Genomic DNA, 21099 nt, shown 5'->3' on the forward strand with positions numbered 1-21099 from the left:
CAAATTTATTAGAACATATAAAATAATTAATGAATATAATAATTTATGAGGGAAATATAAAAAAATGAAAATGAACAAACTAATTTATTAAAATGTTGGTTTAAAAAGCCTACAATTTATATTTTGCAAAATTTCATATTCACTGTGTACTCTATTTAATAGCCTAGGAAAGCAAATTCATTTTTTATCAAAATCATTATAACAACCATGGAGATCAACACAACTTTTATGCATAACATAATGATTTAGCTTACCTAAAGGTAAAATTTTGAAATCTATTCTATATACCAAGAAGTTTCTAAATAAATGTAATGACTAAAATTTAATAAAAATGAATCTTAATGTAAAAAATTCAACATGGAAATAAAATTTAAATAAATAAGTTTCAAGATTCATATTAGAACCCATTGAAGGAACCCAAAAAAAAAAAATGGAAGTAGATTTTGTTAAAAATAATATTCTCACTTAATTTAATTGGGTCTTAATTTGTATAGTTGTATCTTTGATTGTGTATACCTTAGATAGGTTTATTTTATTACTTATAAGCTCTCTTATACATTTATATAAACAACCTTCAATATGTATGAAAAACACATCTTATTTCATACTACATCATTCTTTTATATGGTATCAAATTTTATTGTTCAAATGGGCTCTAATTTATTTTTTTTTTGGTTCACTTTTGTTCATTTTTTCTTATTTATTTTATCTTCTTCTATATGCTTTATCTTCCAAAATAAAAATGGTTGATGACAACATATCCATCAATAACTCTCCTAATAACTATTTTGGTCCTCCAACTCTTTAGATCACAACCTCAACCATAACAACTTCTTTTGGAAATTTAGTATACATAAATGTTGTCGTCTTCGCACCACTTTTCCTTGCAACAAACAACTAAACTGCATGGTATGTGCAGTGGTATTCACTCTTGGTTAGTTATGATCTTATGGGTTATATCACTTAGACAACTACATGTCCATCTAATGATCATGGCAGAATTTTTATGAACACGACAAGATTACTTACCACATAGTGAACTTACTGCATATCATATTCCTTCACTGGTCAATTTTGTTATCTCTATTGAATAATCTCATGAAACATAGATGGAGCTTGCTACCATATATGTCAAACCTTCTCATGAGCATATCATGGGCATTCGTGAAACCATGAATAAAACTACCAGGGATATAAAATCAATCTCAAAATACATATGGACCATCCAAAGCCTTGGTACTCTTGCCTTTGTTGATGAACCTCTTGGCAAGGATGAAATCACTTATCATGTTCTCAATGATTTGGCCTTCAAATACAAAGAAATCTCCGCTGCCATAGGTGCTTGTAACATATCAATTTCCTTTGCCTAACTCGATGACAAACTTGTAGATTATGAAGCTTTCTTGAAAGAAATCATTCAACCTCTAAATTTCTCTCTTCAATCATTGCCAATCTTGCTACTCAAGAGGGAAAATCTGTCACTACTGGCCGTTCCAAAATAACTTTAATAAGGATATGGCATCTTGTGGCTCCACATCTAGCAAAGGTAACTCACAAACTGCTCCAAAATTGTCTGCTAATTTTGTGGAATTCCTGGCCATCTCGCTAAGACCTGTCAAAAATTATTGGTTGCTACGCCAAGGCTTTCTACACCACCAAAATCTTAATGAAAACTCAATTTTGTCTCATATTTCCTTCACTCCATTCTCGGTGCTCCACCTCTCACTCTATACAATACTACTTATCTAAAGACGATTTTGCATCTCCATTTTCTACCTCCAATAATTGGCTTGTAGATTTGGATGCATCTCATGATGTCACTGTGGATCTCAATAGTCTATCTCTTCATTCAAATTATAAAGGTCCTAATGAAATCATGAATGATGATGGTAAGACTATCAAAATCACTCAAATTGAAAATTCATTTCCTTTAACATGCTCTCATAATTTTATTTTATCAAATGTTCCTTATGTTTCTGAAATGCATAAACATATACTTTCTACTCAAAACTCCCCGTAACTTGGATGTAACCTAATAGTATAGATAAAAAAATCATAAATATTTTTAAGGGAATACCCAAGATCATCAATATAAACATCAAAAGGTCTCAAACCTAAGATCCAAGAGAAAAATAAAATCAAATAAAGGGTAAAAAATATTAGGTCAATCCACTCAAAGAATATAAAGACGTGTAAAGGTTTAAGACTAAATGAAAACAATATACATGATAAGTTAAGCGGAAATACACAAGAAAGAAAAATACATCAACGATGGAAGTACAATGGTGAAAAAAAAAATATAAGAATATGAATACACTTGAAAGATAATGAAGAAGTTAGACATAGTATGTGAAACCTGTCAACTGGGGCCCATGAGAAATAGGGAGTGAAATAAAACAATAATATGAAAATAGTCATTTATTTCAAAACTTTTCGCTCAATACTTTATTTTCACTCTTTTTATAAGTTTTCTTTTTTTAAAACCATTTTACAAAACCTAACTTGTACACCAAGTTAATATAATCAAATGAATAGTTCATAATTAAAGAATTTAAAATATTAATAACCAACTGAAACATAAATATAATACTAAACAATAAAAAACATAATCATAAATATAGAAATAGTAATGAAAATATAGTGAAATCACCAATATATGTCTAACAAAAAGAAAGTTATGGAATATACCATATAATATACTTAGCACTACAAATGGTGTTGACGTCTTGGATCACCATTAGACAGTAAAGAGATACAAAGAAACCAAGTTATGAGGGAATGGCACATAACTCATCATCACTCTGAGAGAATGGCAAAAAACTCAATCATCATTCTCTTATACTATGACGGCATGTTATCCTACGGTCATGAAGAAGTAGCATAGAATTTAATCATAATTTTGAGAGAGTGGCAAACAACTCAATTAGTATTTTCTCATATTGCTACTACATATAGGATGACAAAGCCTGTGCATAATCACTAGTATTATATGGTACAACATTTAAAAATAATAATGTAGTATTTATAAATAATTCTTTCAACATTATATTTTCCAATTTTTTTTTCAAACAAATACAATACCATAAACTAGAATTTAATATTTAAACCCAACTATTTATTTAAATATTCCAAATAATCATTTCATGCCAAATAATAATACCAACATCAAAATCTATATTACCATGAACCATTTGTAAACACTTTGAAATATATGGCACAATACTATATTTAAAAATATACAATTTTCAATCCATTTTCTTTAAAATAATTAACACATTAATTCAAATACCAAGACAGTTAAATGCTAAGTTTCATAAATTCTCTATAAACTCATTAGAATGTGAAACCATTTACAAATCCTGTCAAAAGTGATATAAAATTATAATACATAAGTAAAAGCAAATATTCATATAAGTATATGATGAGCATTTAAGTCAAACAAAATATATATATATATATATATATATATAATATTAAAACTATATGTATGTACTAATATGCCCTAAATCATTTAAAAATAGAAACCATTCATAGATATCATTGATGTCCACTCCTACTCCTCTATATGGTTGCGTCTAGGATCAGTACGGGTGCCTATAATATAATAAACTATTCCTTAGGCTTCAAAAATCAAACCCAAGATATTGATGTATACCAAATGTCTTAGAATAGTTTATACAACTCAAATATTATATAAATTGGATATTAAAGGACCGCCCTTAGGACCCATTATCCAAATCTATATGTTTATTTGAAGACCAATTTTATAAAATTAAACATTCCAAAGGGTCCTATTAATATTTAATTATGCAAAACCAACTCCAATTTGGTTTGAGGTTGTCTAACTACAATCCTATTTTATCTAGTATTTAACTAATTAACAAAAAAAATGAAAATATATTCAAACAATATCCAAAATTTACAAATTATATGTCAATAAAAAGCTTATGAAATGGATAACAAAACGATAAGCTTATCTTGGTCCAAAAACATCCTTGGTGGTTGGAAAACATGTCCAAAAATTTGATCAAACTTGATGCTGATGGATCAAAGGCCAGATTCAAGTTCAAAAGGTCTAAAACAGGGGGATAAAGGTATGAGTTGGGATAGGTTGGCTAGAAAATGGTCAACTCATTGAATTTTTGTAAACCACCATTACTTGCTTCAGATGCTCAATCGTGGTGCATTCAGTGATGACTACCCTTGAAATTTGGTGGCCAAGTTCGTGGTAGAGTGGGTAACAATGGTGGTTGTCATGTGCAGCAAATTGGTGATAAAAAAGGGGGTTAAAACCAGGGTAAGATTTGTAATGGGCGACTCGATTCAAGGGTTTGATGGCTTTTTAGGGCTATAATGGGTATTTCTTGATTTGTTTAATGAATGGTATGCTTTCCCATATATATGTAAGCCTTTGGGTCCATTACAAGACAAAAATTTGTACTGGTTTTGACATAGATAAAATAGTTATTTAAAATTTTTCGGAACTATAACTTTTTAACCATAACTCAAGATTAAACATGATTCTAGTGTATGAACTCGTATCAACAAAGTCTACACTATGGTATACTGACAAAAAAAATTCTTAATCATACAAAAAGTCAACTTAGGACCAATATACAATTTGTTTGGTCAATTTTAGTAAAATAACAAAATTTAAATGTTTTTCTAAGACGAGTTGTTACACTTGGTGAACTTTAGTTGTTCCTATAGCCACTCCAATAATCTATTGTGACAATATTGAAGCTACTTATCTTTGTGTCAATCTTGTTTTTCACTCTAAAATGAAGCATATTGTTGTTGATTTTCACTTTGTTTGAGACAAAGTTCAAACTAGCGTTCTTTGTGTTTCTTATGTCTCATCTACCGATTAGTTTGTTGTTACATTAACTAAGCCTCTATCTCATGCTTACTTTCATCTTCTTAGGTTCAACATTAGTGTTTCTAATGGAATCAACATCTTTAGGGGGCATGTTAAGAATAATATTCTCTCCCAATTTAATTGGCCCTTAATTTATACAGTTGTATGTTTGGTTGCATATGCCTTTGATAGATTTATTTTATTTTATTTTATTGCCTTTAAGTTCTCTTGTACATATATGTAAACGAAGTTCAATATGAATAAAACACATGACATATTTCATATTACATTATTCTTCTATAGTTTCAATAAATAGTATGTAAATATCAATGAATATTAATGAAAGAATTATAATCATGTATAAATTATATAATCATTTGAAAAGAAAATACATAGTATGCAAATATTAATGAAAAAATTAATATTATAATAATTATATATAAATAAAAGCAATAATTATGTATAATTATGTTTCAGACGGTTTGTCATTGGTTTTTTTCATTAATATATATATATATATATATATATATAGGATGATCCTACTCTCTAGATCGTCTATATGCGGACCAAGAAAAACGATGATGATTTTTAAAAAAATCATTGATTTTTTTTAATCCACATGCGAGCGATCCGAATGATAGTCGGACTCTATATATATATATATATATATATATATATATATATATATATATATATATATATATTATAATAAGCTTCTACATAACATGGGGGTGGGTTCTAACATTTTAAGAATCTAAAATTATACTTTTAACAAAAAGCAAAAATTCTGGTTTAAAGAAAAAGTATGGCATGCAGAAGGAAAAAAGTACGGTAGGCAGAAACAAAACATAATAACTACAAGGAAAGAACTATTATATATACATATTTGTATATTTATAATAAAAATTATCAAAAAAAAAAAAGAAAAAAAGGGGAAAGTAACCTGTCCTGTGAGAACCAAATAAGGAAGATTATATATATATATATATATATATATATATATATAAACATGTGGATGAAAAGAAAAGAAAGTAACCAGGAGGTTTGCTGATGTCAGCCCAACTCTACTCATTTAGAAAACAAGGGAAAAAGAAAATGAAATGTAAAAATAAAAAATAAAAAACAAAAAACAAAACAAAATGAAAATTTTCTGTTTTTAATTTTTTAACCAAAGACTAACACCCCCCCCCCCCCCCCCCCCTCTTTTTTTTTTTTTTACAAAATAAATTAGGAACAAAAAACAAAAACAGACGCTGTTAACAAAGAGGCCCTTAGTAATTTTATATATACACAAAGAGGGATGAAATAGAAGGTTAGGAATCCATTAACAAATGTATATATACACTTTCACCAAAAATAAATAAATAAATAAATAACAAATGAAAACACAGCTTGATAACTGAAAATTAATAGCAAATGCCATGGCCTATAAGAAATTAGTCAATCCTCAAACTATTAAAAACAAAATGTGTAGAATGTTTTCCAGCAAAGTATTGACGTCTTATTTTCTTGCTTATTTAGCTTTTCACTTTGAACGTCTGTAGTCTGAAAATTTTGCCGAGTTTAAATGATCTTCCAATACAAAAATAAAACATTAAAATAAAATTTCGGAGGTATTTTATTTTTATTTTTGTTAATTAAAAAATAGGTATCCCAATAAAATTTATCAACTCAGAAAGTACATAGCTCAGTGTACTTTATTAGCTGGTCTTTGCAACTCAGTAAGAGTCCAAAACTAATTTATACATATTGGAGTGCACCACAAGGTACAAATAGGGTTTATAATCATCGAATCCATAATTTCGATCTGCAAAATGGTGAGACAAGCGGCTTCCAACCATTTGAAGACTGAAAAGATAGAGATTGATGAATCTTACAACCTCAAAAAATGGACCAAGTAAATAGCTTAGGATCACATCTGTTAGCACCAAACGATCGTTCTTGAACCTCTATCATCTTAGTCAAACTTAAACACATTTATTAGCACCTGGTTCTCTATCTGTATACCTGTATCAACTCTTCAAAGGGAAAATTGCAATAATTTTTTTTTAATAAATTACTATTCTTTTAAACAGTATTATTTATATTCACCAATGAATTGAGGTATACATCAATGACAATTTATATAAAATTCTAAAAACCAGAATGTTAAAATGAGATGATATCCCACATATAAAACGAACAGAATTATAGGTAAACAAATTAAATAATATTACAATATCGTTTCTAACATATACTCAAAACTTGGTGACATTGGTTGAAAGAGTTAAAAACGCAAAAGGTTAGCAAGCTGTTTGAACATTTTATCATAAATAAATAAATAAAAGAAAGCAAGCAAGCTAGCTGCAGCCGAGCAGACCTCAAATTAAGTCAAACTCCATATAACAATTTTGGAACATAAGCTCTATCGCCGCTTTGTTCCACTCTATACATCAGCGGGCTTTACCAAGTAATAAAAAACAAAGTACCAGACTTATTATGCATAGCTCCATTTGGCAACCTTACAGGCTACAGCTAACGAATTTCTTATATCCATCGCCGGCGTCCCTCCAATGATGCTTCAAATCCACATCATGTACCTCTTTCTTCTCTACTATATATATGTCCTTGAAATGAGTGGTGGAACAAAGTAAAACACTAGCATTTTCAACTTCTCAAACATGGAGAAAACGAAATGCAGAGTGCTGGAGATTGTTGTTTTCATTGGATTGGTTCTCAATATTTTCAATTTCACACCAGCTGAAGCTGAACTACTGAAACTGGTTAGCCCAGTGAACCAGAATGAGAAGCAAAGCAGCTCGCAAACTTATATTGTTCATACCAAGAAGCCAGGGTCTGGTGTTTCTTTGCAGTCTCATGAAGATTTAAAGAGTTGGTATGAAACTTTTTTGCCTGCTACCACGGCCAGCTCAAACCAGAAGCCTCAAATTATCCACGCATATCGGAATGTGGCCACCGGGTTTGCAGCGAGATTAACAGCTGACCAAGCGAAAGCCATGGAAAAGAAGGAAGGTGTTTTGTCTGCTCAACCTGATACGATATTGCCTTTGCATACTACTCACAGTCCTAGTTTCTTGGGGTTGAACAGAGGATTGGGATTCTGGAAAGATTCAAGTTACGGAAAAGGTGTGATTATTGGTGTATTGGACACGGGGCTTTGGCCTGATCATCCTTCGTTTAGCGATGAAGGTGTTCCTCCTCCACCGGCTAAATGGAAAGGAAAATGCGAGTTCAATGGTACGGTTTGCAATAATAAGCTGATCGGAGCAAGAAACTTTCAAGGTTCTGGCAGAAGTGGCAGCGCAGCTGGGCCGCCATTCGATGAGGAAGGTCATGGAACTCACACAGCCAGCACAGCTGCTGGAAATTTTGTAAATGGAGCCAATGTATTTGGAAATGCCAATGGCACAGCCGTCGGAATGGCTCCGTATGCACATTTGGCCATTTACAAAGTCTGTTCCGAGGCAGGTTGTTCTGGAGCCGACATATTGGCCGCAATGGACGCCGCGGTTGAGGATGGTGTGGATGTTCTCTCCCTCTCGTTGGGCGGTGGCTCTGCTCCTTTCTATGTAGATCCAATTGCATTGGGTGCATTTGGCGCAACCCAGAAGGGAATTTTCGTCAGCTGTTCAGCTGGAAATTCAGGTCCTGAAAATGAAACTTTATCAAACGAAGCCCCTTGGATTCTCACAGTCGGAGCAAGCACCATTGATAGAACAATCAAAGCCACAGCTAAACTCGGAAATGAAGCTGAATACGACGGTGAATCCCTATTCCAGCCTAAAGATTTCGAACCCACATTGTTACCTCTTGTCTACGCCGGTGCACTTGGAAATGAATCCTCTGCTTTCTGCGAAGAAGGATCGTTGACGAGCTCCGATGTCAAAGGAAAAATTGTGGTGTGCGAAAGAGGAGGAGGGGCAGGAAGAATTGCAAAAGGAGAAGCAGTGAAAAATGCCAGCGGTGCCGCAATGATTCTCATAAACGAAGAGCCAGACGGTTTTAGTACTTTAGCCGATCCTCATGTTCTTCCAGCAACTCATGTGAGTTATGAAGCCGGATTGAAAATCAAAGCCTATATAAATTCAACCCAAAATCCAACAGCAACAATCATATTCAAAGGAACCGTAATAGGAGACCCATCTGCTCCCGCAGTCACTTCCTTCTCATCAAGAGGTCCAAGCTTCGAAAGCCCAGGAATTCTAAAACCAGACATTATTGGTCCAGGCGTCAGTATCCTAGCAGCATGGCCTCTTTCAGTAGACAATTCAACAAACACAAAAGCTACATTCAACATTATCTCAGGAACCTCCATGTCTTGCCCTCATCTCAGCGGCATTGCAGCTCTGCTCAAGAGCTCGCACCCGGACTGGTCGCCGGCAGCCATAAAATCCGCCATCTTAACCACCGCCAATTTAGTAAACCTCGGAGGCAAGCCCATTGTTGATCAAACAAACAACGCAGCGGATATCTTTTCCATTGGAGCAGGACATGTGAACCCATTGAAAGCAAACGATCCCGGATTGATTTACGATCTCAAGCCGGAAGATTACATTCCTTATCTCTGTGGATTGAACTACACAGACAGAGAAATTGCGGTCATAACACAACAGATTGTGAAGTGCTCTGAAGTGGGAAGCATATCGGAAACACAGCTGAATTATCCATCGTTTTCTGTGCTTTTGGGATCCGAAAGTCAGAGCTTTACGAGGACGGTGACGAATGTTGGTCCGGCTAATTCGACTTACACGTTGGTGCTCGATGTGCCGAGAAAAACGGGGATGAGTGTGAATCCTACACAGTTGTCGTTCACGGAGGAAAACAAAACGGCAACGTATTGGGTTGAAATTATACCAGAAGATGGAGCGGGAAAGGATGGTAATGCATTTGCTGAGGGATCTTTGACTTGGGTTTCCGGTGATTATTCCGTTAGGAGCCCGATATCGGTGATATTTGTATGAAAAATTCGAATTTGATGGTGGGAGATTCGGGAGTTTTAGATCAATAATAGGATAGGAGCCACGGCCCTACATGATAGGCACTATTTGTTAATAATTTGGAACGACGTCGTCGTCCTTAAGTTGTTGTTAGACATCGTCCTTAAGGTTTAACAACTTTGAATTTTTATTTTTATTATAATTTTTATTTTTTGATAATATTAACAACTTTGAAGTTATTCACAAAAAATGAAAACAAACTTTGAAGTTGCAACTTACCACACATTGCAAAAAAGCTAGAATAACCTTCAAAATTTAGTAAAAAACAAGTGCTGAATTACAATCTTTTTTTTTTTTTTTTTTTTTTTTTTTAAAAACGTGGGCTTGTCTTGAAAATAATTTTCTTTTCTTTTCATAATATATATAATTTGCTTTGCTTAGCTTGCTTTTATGTACAAATTAATTAAATAATGATAAAAAAGACAAAAAAGAAAAAGATAAAAACATAGCAACCTAGATGTATGGCAGAAGAGGGAACTTTGATTTTCATATTATGAGAAACAATCTTATAAAGAATATCTCTTGGTGAACCAGATTATGATCGCGAAGAAAAGATCATACTAATTTCTCGTCTTCATCATATTTCAGAACCATAAATATCAATGCTCCATTTTGATAATATTAAAATTAAATGGAAATTTAATTTTTTTGAAAAAGTAATGGTTTTATTCTTTTAGAATTTTATTTTAAAATGAAAAAGTATGGGATTTAAAAAATTAGACTACCATTTATATTAAAAAAATATATTAAAATGTTATTCCTATATATGCAGGTATCATTTTAAATATTTAGAGCAAATAGTTTTTAAATTTTTTTTAAAGTACAAATTTACCTTTAATTTACTATATAATATTAAATTTAATTATTTATAAGTCCTAACTTTCTTATTAGTTATAAAACATAATAAAAGATAAAACCCATACAAAGTTCAAGAATTTAGAATTCTAGATGTTGTTATCAATTGATAATTATTATTATTATTATTATTATTATTATTATTGTTTTATTAGTCAAATGAAGTAAATTCAATTGATGAGTCACTCACACTTACAATTAATATTATTTAGGGAGATTGATAGCCATGGACTTTAAATTTTATCAAAGTTGATACATTATACTTTAAATTTTTTTTGTAGCAATTTGCACCCTAAATTTCAATTTTGCTAGCATTGTTAGTTCTTCTGTTAAAAATACATAACAGAACAATCACGTTCACGCATATGCTTATTAAGTAAGGTTAAATTAGGTAATTTTACTGTTCTAAATTTAGAAATTACGACTCCATTCAAGGGGAGGACAATCTACCATGTGTTGATAGTGTTATAAGTTTCAAATATTCCACCACACTCTCTGTCTCAGCCTGGAACTAACTACTTCTACTAAAGCTCTAATTTTTTTTTTTTTCTCCTTGTATACTTTCTGTTTTAAAAATGGTATATTCTCTGTTTTTAAAAAACAATCTTTTCGAATTTTTTCCCTTATATTAACAAGCTATTAAAATCTTTTTGTTTTAAGTTTCAGTTTACAAAATTCTAATTGTCGTCTTTTGTCTATCTATTTGTTTTTTAAGTTTGGTTTTATTTTTGACTCTCTAGGGTCACTTTCAATTTTTATTTTATATATATATATATATATATATATATTTCTAAGAATTAGCTCTGTTTTTTCTTAAACAGGGGAAATATCATAGTAATAGGGATGTGAATTGAATTTGAAAATAAAGTTTTGAAATTTCATATGGGTTGCGATCAATTTCGGTTCTTTTTAGCTTAATTGTGGAAAATAACACAGATTCATTTGGAAATAGTGCTTTGTGATTTTAAAAAAATAAATGTAAAAAAGATGATGCACACTAAGTTGGATTTGGATGTCACAAGCTTAGCACCTTCATCGCCCAAGTCTCCAAAGCAACCTGTATACTTCGTACAGAGTCCGTCCAAGTACTCTCCCGATTCTACTGTCCCTTTCTCACATTCGTTACCCCTATTTTACAATTTTAATCTTCCTAGGCTAGGGCGCTAGCTGAGATGCCACTGCATCACAAACAATTAGTTTAAATTTTATATTTGATTTAAAATGGAATTTTTATTATTTTCTCTTATTTATATAAACAAAAAAGCTATTTATTGTTTTATTTATATCTTTTTTAATACTTGTTTGTAAACAACAATTATAACTTTGTTTGACATATATAAATATTGTGAAAATAAATTACTTAGTCAAAAAAATAAAAATACATGTATATAATGGTTTTTTTATAAAGTTGTTTGTATAAGTAAATAATTGAGAAGGTTAAATTAAAAGTACCTTTTTGAATAAAACATATAAATTGACGACAGTTTGATTAGAATAAGGGAATCAAGTAAAATAAAAATGAAATTTAAAGGGGGTCATAATGAATTTTTTAAAATAAAAATGCAGTTATACGAAAGATTAAAAGAGAGAGATAGATTATAATGAAATTTATCAATATATATATATATATATCACCCATGCTCCCATTTTGGTCAATAAAAAAATTTTAAATTTTGATATGATCCGAAAATTTATAATAAAATACGTAATATTAAAATTGTCTAGTTAACTCAATATGAAATTGATTAGTATATATATGTATATAATTTTATTATAATGGAATGTATATATTAGCCAATTAAAGCAGGACTATATATATATATATATATATATATAATTTTACTCAACTGAGCAATCTTGCTTATGTTATGTTGGATATCAACAACATATACATTTAATCCATGTGAACAAAAAAATAAAAAAATAAAAAAAATCAATATTTTGGTGGTGAAAGATTACCAACACCCAATTTAATATGGAAAACTAATGCCCAATAAAATGATAATATATATATATATATCAAAAACATTCTCCTGGAAATTATTTTCTAGCTTATTTTGGAAATATGCTGATGTGTATTCTAAAAATAGAACCCACATAATCTCATAGAATTTGAATGCTTATCTTTAATGGTTCACTTTCTTGATATTTAGTATGAAAAGTTCTTTATTTATTTGTTTAATTGTGTAAGGAATAATATATAAAACCAAATGGATTAATCAATATGGATACAATTTTTACTATCCATATTATATCTTGCTTATGTTATGTTGGATATCAACAAAATTTACATTTAATCCATATGAACAAAAAAAAAAAAAATTTCAATATTTTGGTGGTGAAAGATTACTAACACCCAATTTAATATGGAAAACTAATGCCCAATAAAATGATAATATATATATATATATCAAAAACATTCTCCTGGAAATTATTTTCTAGCTTATTTTGGAAATATGCTGATGTGTATTCTAAAAATAGAACCCACATAATCTCATAGAATTTAAATGTTTATCTTTAATGGTTCACTTTCTTGATATTTAGTATGAAAAGTTCTTTATTTATTTATTTAATTGTGTAAGGAATAATTTATAAAACCAAATGGATTCATCAATATGGGTACAATTTTTACTATCCATATTATATCTTCTAGGATAAACTGAGATAGCTTCAAAGAAATTTAGGAGATAAAACCTTGATTACATTACCACATGCCAAAATTGGATTAAAAACAGTAGAGCTAGGGATTAAAAGGGGTGATCTTGAGAAGGTCCATCAGATCGCAATAACCTCAATCTCGTTTGAGGTAATTGACATTAAATCCTGCCCCAATTGGCTCGTGAGTGCTTGAAATAGAGATACTACAAAATTCTCCATTGGTATGATTGGAGGCTCGAGTATTAGGCGTACGAGTACTAGTCCTAAAAAGCCCTCTCCCTTTATTGACATCAGTCGAACTCCTAGCCCTTGGCCAACCCTCACTTTCTTTCACTGCTATCTCATTGACAAATCTCCTGCCCATTTTACACTTTCCTCCTTGCTATTTGAAAGACTGCTTTCTGTGCCTTTATTGTCCACACCATATCTTTTAGGATAAAGTAGCAGATAGTTCCGGGAAATTAGTTATATATATATATATATACAGTTTTAGTTGGGAACACGGTTTCCATTTTATATTGGGCATATATTAAGGTGTTGATTGTTAAGAATTACTAATTGTCCAATTATGATTTTAATTTTATTCATTAGTTGATTTAACAATTTCAATATTTGACACATTAATATATTCTCATTTTATGTTGGAAACATATTTTCAATAGCATATTACTATATATATATATATATATATATTATCGGGAGTTGATGATGCATTCATTGATGATTTAAGTGTAGCATGCATCAAAATGGCATATAAATTTCTTCCATCTGTGTAATAATATCTTTTAATGAGAAATCAATTAAATTAATTTCAACTATTAATCAACAAAATTAAATGACAAATAAGAGATAAAAAGGGCTAACCGTATGTACACAAATAAACTCATATCCTTCCCTCCATTTCCTATGTCTTGTTACATATTTTAATAGAGGCGATGCATATTTTTGCCTACATTAGTATTAATATTATACTACTAATTATTTATCAATAATTACAAAAACCATTTGCTTGAATAAGTATAGCCCTATTAAAATCATGATTTAGGCTTCCTTCTTCTTCTCTCTTTTTTTTTTTTTTTTTTAAAAGCTGAAATCATTATTTAGGTTTGCTTTAATCATATATATATATATATATATAATTTAAATTCTTTGTTGACAAAACATTTAATGTAAATGACTTAACTATTATTTTGGATACTATTTGTTAGACATTTGGTGATTTTATACTCCGTAATTTGTAGGTAAAATTAGGCTATTAAATGATATTGGATTCAAGTCTCCTATACTTTATTGGATCTTATATTTATTATATACTAATGAATTTCATTTTTTTTTATGAGGTTAAAATTTTGAATCGTTGAAGACTCTCATGTTTGATGAAATTAAATAACTTTGATTGGAATTGACAGTTTTAGAAATTAAGTATCTCTAGTTTTAGAAGAGGATTAAGGTAAACAAATTATTGGATTGATTTATAACCTGTAGGTTAAGTTTTTAATGAAAAATATTGAAATTTAGACGTTACACACAATATTGTTATTGTGGTTATAGCTTTGTGGTAATTGTATACTTCTCTATATGTGAGGCTCTCGGTTCAAGTAACTTAATGATAATTATAAAAAAAAAAAAAAACGATGTTATCCACAATACTAGAATTAGATAAATATTGTGTCCCATTTAGGACAACTCAGTCGCGTTCCTTCAGCCCTTCGGTCTTGGGTTCGAAGGCCCGGTAACCAAATTCTTCATCCCTCAACTTATCAAAAGAAGAAAAAACTAATAAATATTGCAATATTAGAATGTAAAATTTAAAAACATTCTAAAATATGCATTCTCAATACCTTCTAATTTGAGACTTGGTGCCTTTTAGTTTTAGCAATAAAGGGTTTTGAAGTGCAAAATTATAAAAAATAATTTTAATATTTTGCACTTTAATATCTTACAATTTAAAAATTAATATAGTTGAATATCAATTATAAGAAACAACCATTAAATCTTGTAGTCAAAAATCAATTAAAGCTTAAATTGCAATAGATTGACAAATAGAGGGCCTAAATTACTGAGTTGAATAGTTGAGTGTCTAAATTGCAAAACTATAAAAGTTAAGTGTATCAAAATATTAGCATCCCTAAAAAATTTGAAAAAAAAAAAAAAAAACTAAAAACATAAATGCTATGAGTTATTCGGTAATCAGTAGATTATATATATATATATATATATATATATATATTTTTACCTAATTGTGTCTAATTTGCCTATTACAAATGTTTATTAATATTGATTAGTTGTAATTGGGGTTTATTAGACATCTAAAATAGCTATAAACTTGAATAAGAAATCATAAATACCAAATTGAAACCATTTCAAATTATGTTTGATTTGATATAATTTTTTGCTGTCTCAAATTTATATTCAATTGAAATACCTATCAAAATCTAGCTACCATTAAGAATCATTTGAAGTGCAAATCATACACAATTAATTGTAGATTGAACAAGCTACAAAAAATCAATGCATTAACCCTAAAATAACCTATAAAATTAAAATGTTCAAGTGATGACGAAGGAGATCAAATGATCATCAAATCAATTTGCATTAAGAAAAATTCCAATAACATTGAAGGACCCAACGCAGCACGCATATGATTAGAAGATGTTAATGAATCGTGAATACCTTTGAAAAGTTTAAGAAGAAGAAGCAAGGAACCATTTTTCAATTTTTCAATTTTTCAATCCTTTTGGTAGCTGGCTAGATGGGTTGGTAATTGGCCCATATACATATTCAGTTTTTTTATTAATTGCTTTTTATTTTAGTCATTGTAATTTTTTTTTTTTTTCAGTTAATAGTTTTAGTCATTGTCATACCGATTAACGAACTTGACAATAAAATTGTTTTGATCGAAGAGTGTAAACTATAACATATAAATATTACAGAACAAAAGTGTGGCACAAGATCAGATCTGCATGAAATATGAATGCCTCCAAATTCCAGGCATATATATCAACAAGCATAAGCTCCATCGCCTCCTTGTTTCAAACTGCATAGAATCAGCGGGCATTACCAAGTAATTAAAGACCAAAAAACACCGCGTCTTCTTCACACGCTTCGTTTCTGCAAACGTCTTCAAACTTCAAAAGCTTCGGACTCTTAATATAAACTAATTCCTCCTGCTAGAAATGCCCGCCCGCCAACAATTAATCTTTCGTACACACATTCTCTCCTGCAATATAAATGTCTCCTTGAAACGGTGGTTCAAATGTCTTACTTTAAATCTCCATCAAATTTCCAAAAGAATAACTAAAGATGGGGAATATTACTACTACTCCTCCTCATTGCAGAGTAGTGTTACAGATTCTGTATCTCCTTGGCTTGGTTTTCATTGTGCATTGCTCACTAGCAGTAGCTGTACAAGAAAACAAACTTGTTGCTTCACCTGAGTCTAATGGTCAGGTAAATAGCACCTTAAAAACTTACATTGTTTTCGTGGAAATACCTGAGAGTGCTGTTGGGCTTTCTACCCAATCTGCAGATTTAAACGATTGGTATCAATCATTTTTATCTAAAGCTATCACCACAAGCTCAAACCACCAGCGTCCGCGAATGGTTCGGACATATAAAAATGTTGTCGCTGGTTTCGCAGCGAGATTGTCGGAAGAAGAAGTAAAAGCAATGGAAAAGATGGAAGGCTTTGTGTCTGCTCACCCTGAGAAAAAATTTCCATTACATACCACTCATACTCCAAATTTCTTGGGGTTGAGCGAAGGAGCTGGATTATGGAACGAATCTAACCATGGCAAAGGTATAATCATCGGACTTTTGGACACTGGAATTGCTCCCGGACATATTTCTCTAAGTGACGAAGGAATGCCTCCTCCGCCGGCGAAATGGAAAGGAAGCTGCGATTTTGATCCAGGCATGTGTAACAACAAACTAATCGGAGCAAGAAATTTTATTGCTGGTGATTATTTGCCGCCAAATGATATGATAGGACATGGCACACACACTGCCACTACGGCTGCAGGAGGTTTCGTCAAAGGCGCTGATGTGTTCGGAAATGCGAATGGCACGGCAGTTGGCATGGCACCTCTTGCTCACTTGGCCATTTACAAAGTCTGTGACATCTATGGTTGCTTGGAAAGTGACATCTTAGCTGCCATGGATGCCGCGGTTGACGATGGAGTCGATGTTCTTTCCCTCTCCTTAGGAGGTGGTTCTCTTCCTTACGACCAAGACGGAACGGCCATCGGAGCATTCCGAGCAATGCAAAAGGGAATCTTTGTTAGTTGTTCGGCTGGTAATGAAGGTCCTTATGCCTCTACTTTGTCAAATGAAGCGCCATGGATTCTCACTGTCGGAGCAAGCACCATTGATAGAGCCATCAGAGCAACCGTAAAGCTCGGAAATGGCGGTGAATACGACGGCGAATCGCTCTTCCAACCTCAAGATTTCAATTCCACATCGTTGCCTCTTGTCTACGCAGGCTCGTCGACTGCAAACCAATCAGCTCGTTATTGCGCAGCTGGATCTCTCCAATCCTTCGATGTGACAGGAAAAATAGTTTTGTGCGAAAGCGGTGGTGGCGACGATGTTTATACTCTTGACAAAGGTGAAGAAGTGAAAAGAGTCGGCGGAGCTGCTATGATACTCATGAATGAAAAGAAAGAAGGTTTTAGCATCTTAGCCGATCCTCATGCTGTACCAGCTTCACGTGTGAGTTATGATGCTGGGAATAAGATCAAAGCATATATAGATTCAACAACAAAACCAGAAGCCACAATCTTATTCAAAGGAACCGTTTTCGGAGACTCATCTGCTCCCGCCGTCACTTTTTTCTCATCAAGAGGGCCAAGCAAAGTGAGCCCCGGAATTCTAAAACCGGACATTATTGGTCCTGGTGTGAATATCCTAGCAGCTTGGCCAGTTCCAGTGGACATCACCAACTCAAAACAACCATTTAACATTATCTCAGGAACTTCAATGTCTTGTCCACATTTAAGCGGCATAGCCGCTTTGCTCAAGAGCTCTCACCCCGATTGGTCTCCGGCCGCCATTAAATCCGCTATCATGACCACCGCCGATGTGGTTAACCATGACAAGAAGCCAATCATTGATGAACAGCTTTCACCGGCAGATATCTTCGCCACCGGTGCAGGCCATGTGAATCCATCTAAAGCAAATGATCCGGGGCTTGTTTACGATCTCGAGCCTGAGGATTATGTTCCTTATCTATGTGGATTGAATTATACAGACAGTAGTGTAAGGAAGATCACACAAGGCTCTGTTAGCTGCACTGGAGTGAAACCTATACCGGAAGCACAGCTAAATTATCCATCTTTTTCTGTGGATTTGGGAAGAAAGAAGCTGAGCTATACGAGGAGAGTGACGAATGTTGGTCAGGCTAATTCAACTTACAATGTGGATATTTCTGCACCACCAGGGATTGAATTGAGCGTCACACCTCAGACTCTCGTATTCACAGAGATAAACCAGAAAGCTACATACAAAGTTGAATTTATCCCACATGGAGATGGTAAGACACATGGTAAGCATTATTCACATGGATATATAAGGTGGGTGTCTGGTAATTATTCTGTTAGAAGCCCAGTATCGGTTCAGATCACTTCCTATAGTGATTCTTCATACAACACCAAAGTGTCTCTTTATGTCCACATCTTTGGTCTATTTATCGTTATTGTTGGATTGTTAAGTTAAATATACAGTTGAAAAGGATTCAATCAATGTGATTGAATGGAATGAAGAAATTGTGGATGTCAGCTCCGCTTAAGTGGGATAAAGAAATTGTGGATTTATGTTTTTAAGTTAAATAACAGTCGAAAAGGACAAATTAATGTAATAAAGAGATTGTGGATTTATATTCTTTAATAATTCTAAATTATAAGGAAAATACTTCGAACTTTTTTGTAGTGCCCCCTCCTCTTTATATTTGATAATATATTGTAATAATCCCTGTCCAAAAAAAGCAAAAAAAAGTTTTTTTTTATTTTTTTTTATTTTTTGTTTTTTTAAGAAAACTCGAGAGAACTATATATCACATTGGTGAATCTGCATTTAATGTTGCATTTTTCTTATCTTCATTTTTATCCTACCAGCCATATAATATTAACATATTTTAAAAAGTAAAACAAAGAGAATATATACATATATATATATATATATATATATATATATATATATGTCATTGACGGAAAATTTACATAGATGAGCCCCTTTGTCTTCCATTTTTATTTGCTTAGTGATATAATATAATGACATCTTATTTTAAAATGAAATAGTAAAGAAAAAAACAAATTAAGCAAATAAAACATAATTATTTTTTTAGATGATACGAGATTTTATAACTGGTCCAGTACTAATGAAAATATAAAAAATAGAATAGAAGATCCTCATTTTGCATATTGATGAAAGAATTATATAGAATGTGTGTAATATAGATGTAAATGGTGGTTGAAACCTCTTAAAAAATATATAAAGTAAATGATAATCAATCTCCTCTTAGTTTAAGGTTTTTGAAAATATGATAATTTAATTTGTATCAGAGCGTATGATGCTTAAATTAATCCATTTCCTTGACTCCTTTACATCATATCTATTGCTGCTTTTTGCAGAGAGTTTAATTTGTAAACTATATATAGATAAATACAGATAGGTTTAATAAGAGTATCCCCATGAAATCCTTATTTGTATCCTGCTTCCATGGACGGAACTACATTAAGGCTTGAGGGTCATGGCCTTTTAATTATTATTATTATTTTTTTGAAAATATATATATCTATATCACATAAAATTAAGCATAATATTTAGTATGGCTCTCCTCAAGCTAATTAGTTATCAATCATTTTTTTTTTTAACCTTAATCAAGTTTATAGTTTTTTTTTCCCGCTTGATAGAGTTTATAAATTCTTCAAAAATGTAAGTTATTCGTAAAGCTAATTAGTTATCAACTTCTCAATCAATTTTTTTTTTTTTTGGGCCATCATCGAGTTTATAGATCAATTATTTTTGCCTTGATTAAGTTTATAAATTCTTAAATATCTAATTAAAGTTATTATTTGTTATTGTATTAATATGTTTTGCCTCATCAATAACAAATTCATACTTAATGACCTTTTCTTCTCTTTTTTTTTTCAAGTGTTTATATTAAGGAGACCAAGTAAGTTTTTCGTTTTTATTCATTTATGATTCATAAATTTGATCATGTTATATTTTGTTAATTTATACTTTAAAGTTTGTATAATTTGATGTATAGATCAATTTGATTATTTACATATGACAAATAATAAAAAAATGCTTTTGCATTTGGGTATATGACAGAAAAAAATTTAACATTAATTCAATTATATAGACTTTTGAGATTTGAAACATCAAAGTTACATGTAAATTTTAGGCCCCCACCTATGCAATACTGGTTCCTTCCCTGCCTGCTTTAAAATATATTCAGCTGAAAAAATACATACTTTGAAATTTTGCATTAATTTACACCTATATTCAGTGTACAAATTAATCAATAACTTCTTGATATATTTGTAATATGTTCATGAAACTAGGAAATCAAAAATCAATTTTGCATAAAAAATAACATAAATTAACAAGGTTTGATTGACCAAACTTCAAATGCAATATAGCCCAATCATGTACTGTGGACAGCAACAGGAAAATTTTCTTATGACCTTTAGGAAAGGTTAAGTAAAGAAAAAATGAAGCTGTCTTGCT

At 31.3% G+C, this 21099-nt stretch overlaps 2 protein-coding genes across 2 annotated transcripts; both read left to right on the plus strand.

Moving 5' to 3' along the window:
• Positions 1–7029: 7029 nt before the first annotated feature.
• LOC107433557 (subtilisin-like protease 3) lies at positions 7030–9868 on the plus strand. The gene has a single exon (XM_016044856.4). It carries the CDS (start codon positions 7519–7521, stop codon positions 9817–9819), a length of 2301 nt encoding a protein of 766 aa, XP_015900342.1. The 5' UTR covers positions 7030–7518; the 3' UTR covers positions 9820–9868.
• Positions 9869–16671: 6803 nt separating this feature from the next.
• Positions 16672–19080, plus strand: LOC107433547 (subtilisin-like protease 3). Its single transcript, XM_016044846.3, has one exon. It carries the CDS (start codon positions 16672–16674, stop codon positions 19078–19080), a length of 2409 nt encoding a protein of 802 aa, XP_015900332.3.
• The last annotated feature ends 2019 nt before the right edge of the window (positions 19081–21099 follow it).

Source organism: Ziziphus jujuba, chromosome 6 (genome assembly GCF_031755915.1).
Source record: "Ziziphus jujuba cultivar Dongzao chromosome 6, ASM3175591v1".
NCBI classification, from domain to species: Eukaryota; Viridiplantae; Streptophyta; class Magnoliopsida; order Rosales; family Rhamnaceae; genus Ziziphus; species Ziziphus jujuba.